This window comes from Molossus molossus, unplaced genomic scaffold (assembly GCF_014108415.1).
Source record: "Molossus molossus isolate mMolMol1 unplaced genomic scaffold, mMolMol1.p scaffold_m16_p_7, whole genome shotgun sequence".
In the NCBI taxonomy this organism is placed as follows: domain Eukaryota; kingdom Metazoa; phylum Chordata; class Mammalia; order Chiroptera; family Molossidae; genus Molossus; species Molossus molossus.
This window is the reverse complement of record NW_023425401.1, coordinates 103,122,167-103,134,908: the sequence shown is the minus strand read 5'-3', so window position 1 is coordinate 103,134,908 and position 12,742 is coordinate 103,122,167. Positions and strand designations below refer to the sequence as shown.

Below are 12,742 nucleotides of genomic sequence, written 5' to 3'. Positions count from 1 at the left end.
GTATCTCAATGTGGCATTCATTGCTCAGTGTAGTTCCCTGGTTCAAACCAGCTACTGTCATCATCAGACTCAGAGCAACTGGATGTTTCCTACCAGAGCTTATAGCAACCACTATTCTGGATGGAAGTCTAAGGAAGGAGAAGGGCAGATTGGTAGAAACTGCCTCTAAGTAGGTTATGGAAAGGGTCTGCTGTCTTAACTATGGCAGAAAATATTCCAGCAGAGGCAAACACATTCAGGAAAATCATAAGCCAGGAGAAAAAACCCTTATTCATGGCTACCATAGGTCAACACACAAGGCCTTAAGCTATGGCTTCGCCATCCCTAAAGGATCATTGTGCTGTAAGAAAGGGACTGAAGATCACTCTTATGCATTTTTTAAAAATGAATATGCCGTTAGTCCTTTACCCATGGCATTGCTGTTCATCAGAAACACTCCAAAGGACAATCCACTAGCATCTTCAAGGCACAGGAAGAATGTCTGTGCACCATACAAGTTATTTCCCTCCTGCAAAAAGATAATTAGAAACCACACATTTACAATCCAGTAGTCTAAACTCCACTTGGCCAGAAATGGCTTAGAAAACCAGTGCTAACCATGTCAGTAATTAACAGGGAACTCGTGGTCAAAGAAGACACAACTAAACTTTGCAAATATAAGGTTGATATTTGGTTAATGTTAACCAAGTGAAAAGGTGTTCCCTTATGAATGAGCTAGCTGTGACTATTTCTCTAGAAAGACCGTGAGAGCCTGTGATATCTGTTAGGATGTGGGAGAACAAGCATTTCAAAACCAAAGTTCTAAAGAGCTCTCCTCTCAAGGAGGCTTGTCTTTCCTGACTTCACCCCATCTACAGAAGCTCCACAAAGCTTTAACATGAATTAGGCACCTTTCTAATGTGCAACTAGATGGAGCTCTCCTTGGGATATCTGCTCTTCTAGACTTTACAACAGTAGAGTTTAGAAACCGAGCTGGTCTTCTAGACTTCAGAATAGTACAGTAGTTTTCCACCTGGGATGCATCCCAGCCCAAGTAACACAGAATCCCTGAGGATGGAAGCAAGCGTTGATGGTTTGTTCAATTTCCCCAGGTGATTCCAACGTGTAGTCATGTTTGAAAATCACTGCTCTAGAACAGCATTCTCCAAAATTTGGTGTGCATAGAAATCATACAAGGATCTTAGTTAAATGTGGATTCTAATTCAATGGATGGCAGAGGGAGCTGAGCACCCACATGTGTCACACAATGGCGCCCATGCTGGACACTTCAAGTAGCAGGTATCTGGGGTTCCTTATTACACAACCATCACCAGCTATTCCTAGGTAAGCTTCTCTGACTCAGTGTCTTTTCCGTTTTTCTGATAGGCATATGTATAGTAAGGAGTATGGCTTCACGGTCCAACGGCCAGGGATTAGATCTTATCTCTTTTACTTACAAACCTTTTATTTTTACACTAGGGGTTTATTTGGCTTTTCTGAGCCTCCGTTTTCTCATCTGTTAAATGGAGTAAATTATATTTCATTTTTATTTGTTTTTTCTTTATTGATTTTTGAGAGAGAAGAAGAGAGACAGAAAGAGATAGAAACATCGATGAGAGAGAATATTGATTGGCCACCTCCCGCATGCCCCACACTGGGGATCTGGCCTACAACCTGGGCCTGTGCCCTGACCAGAAATCGAACCGATGACCTCTTGGTGCATGGGTGGATGCTCAAACACTGAGCCATACCGGCTGGGCAATTACACTTGTTTTTTTAAAGTTCTTTTGGTAAAAAGTAATAATGGATAAAATAGTCAATAAATTATTTGACTGTCTCTTCTCATCCAGCCAGTAGTTCCACTTAGTCAGGAAAGTTGCTGAACAAGACCTGTATTGCTGAGCCTAGAAAATACCTCTGTTTTGTCGAAACAAAAGAGCAAAAGGAAAAAGAAATCAACAACTATAACAACAAAATTCTACTCCTGCCCGGCTGGCGTGGCTCAGTGGTTGAGCATCCACCCATGCGCCAAGAGGTCGCCGGTTTCAATTCCTGGTCAGGGCACATGCCCAGGTTGTGGGTCTGATCCCCAGTGGGGGGCATGCAGGAGGCAGCCAACCTATGTTCTCTCTCATCAGTGTTTCTATCTCTCTCTCCCTCTTTCTCTCTCTCTCAAATCAGTAAAGAAAAATATTTTAAAAAATAAGTAAATAAGTAAAACTCTATTCTTTCATTGGCAAAGCATTCTTCACACAAAGAATGATTAACACAGCATTTTAGTTGACATTTAATCCTGTTTTGCTGACAAACACGGTACGTTGGTGATTTATAAAGGTCAACGTAAAACATGGCGAGCATAACAAACAGATTGTGCAGAGTCAAACTTAGTAACGTTTTCTTCCAGAACTAGTTAGTTCAAAAGGAAGATAGAATGAAAAGCAGTTGACATTCACTGAGGACTTTCTGTGTGGCAGACACTCTTCTAGAGACCCTATGTAGCAATGGATTTAATTTGCATCACAATCCTATGAGGTAAGTATATTGCCCCCATTTTATAGATGAAAAACTGAAGACACAAAGAGGCAACTTGCCCAGAACCGGGTGGTGACTGGCAGTGCCAGAACTAGACCCAGACAGCCTCACTCTAACATCGTATTCTTCACCATCACACTGTGCTGCTGGGAGTGACCTTCAAGAATGAGGCTGCCATACTCAGTGAAGAGGGGCCATCCTGTAAGCTTACCCCATTGGGTGTTGTATCCCTGGTGAAGATGGGCCAGGTCTTCCAATTCATATCATGGCGGTACTGCCGATGCACCTGCTCTCCCAGGCCGTACACGTTAGCACTGGGCAGGCGGATGGAGAACTGCAGGAACTGGTCAGCAAACAGGAGGGGCCCGATGCTTGAGTCAAACCTAGACATAGAGAGAAAACACAAGGATGGGTGGAGAGAACACAGCTTCATAGAAAAGCGGCCTATGCCAATGATTCAGTACCCCCGACTTAATTGGCCCCATTTGTCCTGCTGTGACATTTTTCCATGGATGCCAAGAGATCAGGACTTCTTGGGGGCAGGCACCGTGTGGCACATTTCTTAGATTTCTCTCATAGACACCCTGTCACATGACCTGAATGCTAGTCTTACATTGTAGTAGATGTTCCATAAACAGTTACTGGTGAATGAATGTGATTGGATAAATGGAAGAAAAAATAGGATGGGGGAGGGGAAAAGGACATAGCACAGTGACTGATCTATAAAAAATGCTTTGTCATAACAAAAAAGAGGTCAGGGGAAGAGGAAGGCAGGCAGAGAAAAAGTGTATTCATTTGGAAGTGGAGAGTCTGATCTCCACGGGGTACTCACAGCCTCCAAAAATATTGTTGAAATGCACCCTTTCTCGGGCTTGCAAAGCTCCCGTCCCCTCCTACTCTGTTCCCCAGATAGGTTTTCCAAACTTACAGGACACGGTTGTTGCTTCTTCTGATCACTTTGATGCTAAATGGCTGTTTGGAGACCTCAACGTCATAGGTCCGGGAAGAAGCAGCATCTCCTTTGAAGGCTTGGATGTGTTCATGGGGCACTTGGTACCTGTCATTGTTTGGGTCAGTTAGCTGTCCAGAGAGATGAAGGAAAAGAAAGCCAGAATGAAAATTTCTCTGTATTCCTCAAATAGAAGCATCCTCACCAACAGTACTTCCCAATATCTACACTCAGGGTATTGGAGCTCGGGCACTGATCCAAAAGGCATTATGTCTACATTATATATCAAATTCTGATGTTGAACACTTGGGCATAGGTTAGTCCTTAGGTAGAAATATACCTCAGAGGGAAGAGGGATGGGGGGAGGGAAGAGGGGTTGGGGAGAGGGAAGAGATAAACCAAAGAAATTATATGCATGTATGCATAACCAATGGACACAGACAACAGTGCAGTGAAGGCAGGAGGGGGGAGGGAGGAGGGAGGAGGGGGCCAATGAGGGGAAAAAGGAGAGACATCTGTAATACTTTCAACAATAAAAATAAATTAAATACACACACACACTTCAAGTTTGCAGAGATGGACTATCTTTAGAATTTTCAAAGAAGTGATAGAATGCTTCCCTCTGTGCTACATTTCACATGGTATTAAGGGCAAATCAATGAGAACCAAAGCTCACCAGTGACCTCTGTCATGTATATTTAGGAAGAAAGGCTATTGATGCCTCTGACATACAGGTGCTAAGTAAGAATAATGACGGTAGAGAAAACCACCTCCCTTAACGAAATTCTCTATTTTGTGGTAACTTCAGTCATCAGCTGGGAAATAAGAACTTCTCAAAACAGATATTTTTTTAAATCGACAAACTGCAACCTTAAAGTGGAAACGATTAGGTGTCTGATATTCCGCTGTGAGAAGGACATGGTTGACATCATTTCCAAACGGGGATGGAGAAGGCAGCCTTTTCAGCTGGGCTGTGAACCCTAAGACAGAGAGGAAAAGCGGTTTAAACAGCTGTGTGCTTCCACAAAACACAGACACATAAAAATTAACCTTTACATCAAAGGGGCTGGTAAAAGCCTTTAACTCCCCAAAGAATAGAAGTTACAGACATAAACCCCATCATGTGCTCATGCAACCTGGGGCCAGAATGTGAAGCTAGGTACTGTTGTTGCCTTATCCAAAAACCATGTCTCTCTTCTACATCATGTGATCAGGAACCTCCAAAGGCCTAACTCTCATTCCACCAGCCCATCAGTCACTCTGTGTTAATCGCATACCCTTTACATGCTGAGCCCTCAATTTGCATATATACAATATTCCTTCTCGGTTATTTTCATGTTACATCAATGCCATCTCCCTAGTTACGTAAATCAGGTGAGAGCGGAGACCTTAGAAAAGCTCGACAGGCCAAGGGCCTCCAGATGAGGCGCGTGTGTGTCCCTTTATGCAAAGAGCCCGCCCCCCCACCACCACCACCAAAGCAGTCACCTTCTGCTATGTCCTGGATAGTCATCAGTGTGCACTGCATCTTGGGGTGGGAGGGGAAAGAGGGGCTGTTTAATCCATGCACACTGACATCGGCTAACTTTCCTAAAACGTTGAAAAAACTGGAATTCTTTTCACATCATTAACATCATATTATATTAGAGCTGTAAGTAGTCTCAGATTACTGGGTTCAAATCCCTCTCTTTAAAAGTTAGAAACCTGGGGACCAAAGAAGTGATGATGTCTGCACACGGTTACAAAGGTACATGAAAGGAGAGCAGGAACAGAGTAAGTCTCTCAAGTCCCAAGACAGAGTGGCTTTTCCTATTGCCAGGATGCATTCCGGGCCACCTGTGGCCACATGCATTGGTGTGGCGTACAGGGCAAACTCTGGAGCAGACAGAGCCGCTCCCCACAGGGTCCTGAGCTCCTGCCTGGTCTGGCTTACCTGCGTTTGTGTTTCTACGGTCGCCCTCCTGTTGGTAGCCATGGCTCTTCGAATAGTAGCACCAGGGCACGCTGATGGGTCCCTGGGGTTTCCAGCAGCAGCCGCGCTGCTCACATGTGGCCTGCAATAGGAGATTTAGTTGAAGTAACTCCTTTGTCACTAGAACTCTGTTCTTTACAAATATAATGTGAGCTTGTGATACCATTAACTTCATTGTACAAGTAAGGGAACTGATATTCAGAGAAATCGTGCTCTGTCCCAGTCAATGCAGAGCTTGTACTCAAAACCAATCTTTCGCCTAGCCAATGTGGCTCAGTGGTTGAGCATTGACCCATGGACCAAGTGGTCCTGGTTCGATTCCCGGTCAGGACACATGCCCGGGTTGCAGGCTCAATCCCCAGTGGGGGGCATGTAGGAGGCGGTCAATTGATGATCTCGCTCATCGATGTTTCTATCTCCCTCCCCCTCTCCCTACCTCTCTCTCTAAAAATGGATAAAAATATGTTTTTTAAATAATAATAAATAAAAAGAACAATCTTTCTGCAAATGTCCTTCCGAGTTATTGTTATTATATATCAATATAGGAACCACAGTGCAGCCCATATCTGTCATCACAATAAAACTGATAAATTTATTTAAATATTCTAAACTATAATGTAGGTATAGCCCACTAACCCAAAATTGCAATCGGACCTTCATATACATAGCTTTGGCTTAAGAAAAGGTGCGGGGAGAGGTCCTCCAATCAACTTTACTCAGAAGCTTTAAGGTCAATTTTGCTTTGACTTTTAAACGTGTATATTACATATGTGTTATCTATAACATTTATATATTTACTCCCTCAACTCCTCCCAAGGCAGAACGTACTTGTTCCTTGAAACCCAAATAGATGCCAATTCTTATTTAAGAAAGGTTCCTGCCTTAAACCGCAGTTAATGACCATGACGAACACCATCGCTGTCTCACCTCCACTAATTTGCAAGAAGCAACCAGGTTATATGCAAACCAGTACAAAGAAACCTCTCCTCTTGCATGTGGCTAGACAGAGTGACTTGTAAATAGAATGTGGCAAAAATAATGGATGAGATCTGAGCAGAGAAAGACAGTGTCTCCTGCCTGGCTGGCTCTTTTCCCTTGCTCGGTTGGGGTCTCACTCTGGGAGGAGTGTGATGTGTTGTGGACAGACCCCCATTGGAAGGAACTGAGGGAGGTCTCTGGCCAATAGTAAGCAAGGAACTGAGGTCCCCAACCAGCAATCCAAGACAAGCTGAATCCCACAGTCACACGAAGGAGCTGGAAAGGGAGAACCCCACAGTCGCAGCAGACACCACAATGGCAATCTCTTGAAAGACCTCCCCTCAAAAGCACCCTGCTAGACAAAGGCCACATGACTGACCACAGACACTGTGAAGAAATAACGTTAGTTGTGGTAAGCCATTGTTTTGGGATAATCTGTCTCACATCTCTAGATAATCCTGCTACTTCGTTGTACAGATGAAGAACCTGAGACCACCAAGGTAAAGGTTCCCAGAGGTGATGTCGCCTGCTAGAAGTTACTCCATTAGCCGTTGAAAAGGCTAGAACGGACCTTCGTTCTCTTCTGTCCAGTTACTTTTTCCTATAGTGTGGAGTGAGTGTCTGCTGAACACATTTTCAGGAGGACTTGGCTGAGATATATGAAAAATTAGGCTTACTCAAATGCTAATTTTCAATGCCAATGGCCAGTATTAAAGATGGGAAAACTACGTCCCCCCTGTGGTTTACATTGCTGTGGGGCCAGGTCATGGTGAACTCAACTTCAACCAGCAGTGTTTGCCTTTTCCATTAAACACCCAGGCAGATGAACTTCAGTATAATGGGCAAAGAGAAGGTGCTGAAAAGGGTGTTAGACCCAGTGGTTTCTGCATGCTCCCCAGAGCTTGCAATTTCTTCATTGAACTGGAAAGGGCAGAGGTCACAGAGTGGCCAGCTTGAAGACACAGTTCATAGCGGAGCTGAGCAGCTGTGAGAAGCGGCATGGAGGCAGAGCGCAGCACACGTACAGCAGGGAGTCAACCCGACGTGAAACCCAGGGCAGTGCTGGAAGGAGCAGCTCTAAAATATGACCCCCAGGGGACTGGAGGCACACAGGAAGGTGGCCCAAGGCACAAAATGCCCCAGTGAGTTGGACATGAGGATTAAAATTGAAGAGAAAATTTGAAATGTAAGGCAAGAAAACGTGTAGATGGAAGTGGGGCGGGGCGTAGAGAGCAGTAGATTAAAAAAAAACAACAGGAAAACGTGGGAAACACAACTTGAGACCTCAGGAAAAAAATTTGTCATGTCAGTGACCATGTTTGAAATACGTAACTTAAAAGAGAAAGATAGACTGATTGCTTTTAGAGAAATAAATTCAGCTGAAGTCGCTGAGAGGAGGCACACCCAAAATTTGAGCTCACCAGAGCATGGAGAGTAAAAAGCAGGTAAGACATGGGAGAAGAATGTAACCAAAGGCTGGTGTAATTAGAGTAACATCAGACACATAGACTTGAAGTAAAAATGCATTATTAAGGAGACATTGAGTTATTACATGATGATGAAAGTTTCAGCTCACCGGGAAACTTGATATGCAACTGATAATACTCAAAATAGCGCCCAGCTGGTGTGGCTCAGTGGATTGAGCATTGTCCTATGTACCAAGAGGTCGCACTGGTTCAGTTCCCAGTCAGGGCACATGCTCAGTTTGCAAGCTCCATCCCCAGTAGGGGGCGTGTGGAGGCAGCCAATCGATGTTTCTCTCTCATTGATGTTTCTGTCTCTCCCTCTGCCTTCCTCTCAAAAATCAATAAAAGCATATATTTCAAAAAAGGTTCAAATATTTACAGAAAATTTTTTAAAGAATGACAAGGTAAAATGGAAAGAGATGGCATACATGAAATGCTTTTAAAGAGCTCTCTTAGCAAGTGATACAGTAGACAAAACATCAAGCTATTTTACTTTTGACACATGGACAGATAGGTTTCTGCCTCGACACACAGAGAGGAACTGAATTGCACTCAGAGCTGAAGCCAGGTGCTGAAGACATTGTTTAAGACCCAACCGAGCTCTGCTCCCGCCAAATCCTGTCCTCCTCCAACCCCAGTGCTACTTAACATTTCAACGAGAACAGGATACACAAGCAAGTATGTTATCCCAAAATCAGACACGAAAGGAGAAGGGACACTAGAGCCCAGGCTTGCCCATGAACAAAAATGCAAAAGCCTAAATACAAAGGACAGGCAGCTTTTTCAGAAATCAGCAACGCACTCAATAGTGATTGAGTAGTATTCTTCCCAGAGAGACAAGGATCCTTTATTATTAAAAAATCCACATGTGTGATTCCTCACAGTAACTTATTAAAGGAAGTACGCCACAGAATCATTTAAATGCATGAGCTGTTCATGATAAAATTCTTAGCAAACTAGGAATAAACCACCAACTTCCTTCGTTGGATAATGGGTATCTACCAAATGGTGAAATGTCAGAAACACTCCCTTTAAAATCAGAAAGGAAACATGGGTGACTCATGTTTATGACTTCCTGTAATTAAAACGATACTGGAGTCTTAAGAATACACTAGGCCAAGAAAAGAAAGGAAATGTGTAAATCTGAAAAGATGAAACCAAATCATCATTATTTTCAGACATCATACCTAGGTAGACATCCAAGAAAAGTTCCAGAAATAGTAGACAATCAGTTCATTGCTATTATATTAGATCCTTGATTTTTTTCTTAAAGTTGTAATTTTTATTGACAGCAAGGGGTAAAAAGGTTAACAGTTGCCATTGCCAAGGTGGGTGGGGCTACAGGAAGAGCAGGTTTCGGTTTGCGCCTAAGTGTAGGAGATTGAAAGTTCAATCTTGACGTGCTGGATTTGCGGTAGCAATTAGACATCCAAGTGGAGATGATGAATTAGCAGTTGCATAGATACATGTGCAATCCAGGGGCACGATTTAGCCTGAAGGCGTTACCTCTGATTCGTAGGCACATGGGGTATTACCATCTATAGACATAATACTGGGTAAAATCCTCAAAGGATTGAGTGTAGGTAGAGTAGAGATTTTGCAACATTTAGGGTCATATAGAAGAGGAGGAATCATGAGGGTACAAATTTCCAGTTATAAAATAAACGAGTCATAGGAATGAAATAGACAGCATGGTGACTACAGTTAACACGCATGCATGGCATATTTGAAAGTAGATCTTAGAAGTACTCATCACGGAAAAAATCAAATGTTGTGACTATGTGTCATGACAGGTGTTCACTAGACTGATTGTGGTGGTCATTTTTGCAATCTATACAAATATTAAATCATTACTTTGTACACCTGAACCTAATATAATGTTCTATGTCAATTATACCTCAGTATTTTTAAGGGGAGAGAGAGGAGAGGAATCAGAAAAGGAGACTAAGGGGAAAAAGTGGCTGGTGTCCTATAAAGAAAGGGTGTTTCCCTAGAAATGGCCCTCATGCAAAGACTTGGGCGCTATCAGCGGCTACAATTGAGCTGAGAATTTCTTTCCTGTGCAGGTTTAAGAGACCCACACCTGAGCCCTTTTTGGATCATTCATCTTGCCTCAAGCTATGGTGTCCATAAATTACGTTTCCGTGGAGTGATGGCTAATGCTGGTCCCTCCTTCAGGCCCACTCTCCCGGCACCTCTCTTAGACAACACAATGAAGGGTTTGAACTTGATCTAACATACAGTAATGGATGCCGTAGGTACTCAAGTTAGATAGAAACATACTAAAAGTAGGATATTCGAGACAGCAGTTTCAATCAGGCATACAGTGGAATAAATGGGGGATAAATGGGTTCAGAAGGGGTGCTGGGGGGGCTTCCAGAATAATCCAAGCAGTCACGAGGGCCTCGTGTGATCGCCGTGAGGATGGGGATGAAGGGCTTTGCTCTGGAAAAGATTGTTAAGGAAATGTTTTCAAATACACAAACTACTGGTCAAAGGGATCAAGGAGAGAGCCAGGCGAAAGTTCTGCTGCTTCTGCCCCGGACATTTGAAGTACAATCGGTCTGCTAACCGAAACTTCACGGTTGAGATGGGAAGGCAGAGCGGGCAAGGGGGTGCTGAGTTCAGGGCCTCCCAGCCTTGACTAACAGCTCTCATCACAAAACACCGCAGCAGCATGACTGAGGGAGAGATGGTATCGACGTTTACCGGGAACAAGAGGGGTGTTGTGGGGGGAGTAGACTTGGGATGCATGGGTCCTCTAGATGGGCTCCTGAGCACCCAGTTTTCTAACACATGGTGACAGTGGCAAGTCAGTGGGGATGGCTCAAGTCGCTGCAAACCGATGTGCAAACATCCTTTTTGGGTGCAGCAAGCCCAGACCACAGCTTCCCATTCTGACAATGAAGCAGCCCCCGAAAGATCCTCTATCATCAAGCTCCCATCCACCTCACCGTCTTAAACATCATCTTCTCTCAGGCACCCACCCTAGGTCGTGGCCATGTGGGACCATTCCCTGTCTCTTCATCTACATCATCCCTTGTATCTTGAAATCACTTCCCATCCCTCCCATCTCTGTCAAAATCCTCCTTATCTTTAATTCCAGGTTCTCCCCTTCTCCTTGAAAATAATCTCCTCCATATTCTGATCCCATTATTTCTTTCAGATCTTACAAATTTTTGTTTTATAGTCCAGTCATTCACTTACTCAGTTTATCTCCTCTACTAGAACCTATGTCAAGAAAGATAGATATAGTGGAACTGAACCTATTAATTCAAAATGTTCAACTTTGTGGCATTTGGCCCTGTGCTGAAGTGCTTTTGTTTTTCTTTCTCCCTTGTATCTTCTTTTTCCTTGATGTCTAGGCCTTTTATTTTCGCTTTGTTTTCCATTACAGGATTCCATTCAGCCTCAAAGGGCTCCTCTGAGCTGCTATGTATCACAAACCAGCCTCTGATACCTGACGCCCGAGGTCTTCCACGTTCTAAATTCACCTTTTCTTTTTTTTTTAATCCTCACCCGAGGACATTTTTCCATTTTTTGTTCAGATAGAGTGGGAGGGAGACAGACGAAGAGAGAGAGAAACATCGTCGTGAAAGGGACACATTGAGTGGCTGCCACCCACATGACCAACCAGGGCCGGGGACAAACTGCAACTGAGGTGCGTGCCTGTAGCGGGAACCGAACCCGGGTCTCTCTGGACCTCAGGCCGACGCTCTAACCACTGAGCAAAACTGGCCAGGGCTAAATCCACCTTTGCTATTCAGCCTCGTTTCTCTCTACTCCAAGCAGGCAAGTGTCAACACTGATCCGAGAGGCCGGGGTAAGATGCCAGATGAAGGAAGTGGAGTGAACACTACAACCGTCTTGGTGAGGGACATTGGTCTGACTGGGATGACACCTACCTTCGCCGGCTTGCTGTCCAGCTGCTGCCTTTCTGTGCCCTGACAACTGGTCTGGGCACTGCTGAATCCTTCCTGTCCTGGGGATTTCCTGAGCATTAACTATCAATCCGATCGGATCTCTCTCTTGCCTTCAACACAGCCTCCGGGCTTCCTAACCATTTGTCCCATCGCTGCTCCTGCCGGCTGTTTGTAGGCATTTTCTCTACTGCTGGCTGTTTCTCTGGCTCTGGTTGCCTTCTCAGCCTTAATTTCCAGCTTCCCCACAGGCCCAGCCCATCTAACCCTATGGCTTCTCTCTCATCTGTTCTCTCTTTGCTGCCTTAATTCTCTCTGACTCAGCATATATGCCAGTTCAGTCAATACCAAATATGACTCAGCATATACGCCAAGTCAGTCAATACCGAAGGCTCAACTTACAACAATTTCCACTTTCCCCAGATCCCGCCTCTGTGACTTTGTCCATGGTATGGGCTGAATTGTGTCCCCAGGAAAGATATGTTGAAGTCTTAATCCTCAGTACCTTGAATGCAACCTGATTTGGAAATAGGATTGTTGCAGATGTAATTAGTTAATATGAGCTCACGCTGGAGTAGGGTGGGCTCTTAATCCAATAGGACCAGTGACTTATAACTGGGAATTTGAATGGTGAGAGAGAGAGAGCCGTGTGAAGAGGGAGACAGAGGTTGGAGTGATGCGGCTATGAGCCAATGAATGTCCAGAACTGATGGCCACCAGCAGAAGCCAGGAGAGTCACGGAACAGATTCTTTCTCGAAGCCCTCAAAAGAAACCAGCCCTGCCCACACCTTGATTTGGAACATCTAGGCTCCAGACGGGTGGGAGGAGGAAAAAAATAGAAAATAAGAAAATGGCTTTTGGTGTTAGGATCTCTAGAGAAACCAAACATCTCCTCGCAAGCACAGCACAGACTGTCCCAACCCACTGACAACATGACGGCCACAG

At 44.3% G+C, this 12,742-nt stretch overlaps 1 protein-coding gene across 1 annotated transcript in view; it reads right to left on the bottom strand.

The window, feature by feature from the left end:
- MGAM (maltase-glucoamylase) overlaps positions 1–12,742 on the bottom strand; it is an 83,531-nt gene that overhangs the window by 51,675 nt on the left and 19,114 nt on the right. Inside the window, exons 4-8 of the mRNA XM_036246382.1 lie at positions 5,394–5,514; positions 4,331–4,440; positions 3,440–3,591; positions 2,723–2,894; positions 409–508 (exon numbers count right to left, since the gene is read on the bottom strand). Coding sequence (XP_036102275.1) covers positions 409–508; positions 2,723–2,894; positions 3,440–3,591; positions 4,331–4,440; positions 5,394–5,514 — 655 coding nt within the window. The remainder of the gene's footprint in view (positions 1–408; positions 509–2,722; positions 2,895–3,439; positions 3,592–4,330; positions 4,441–5,393; positions 5,515–12,742) is intronic.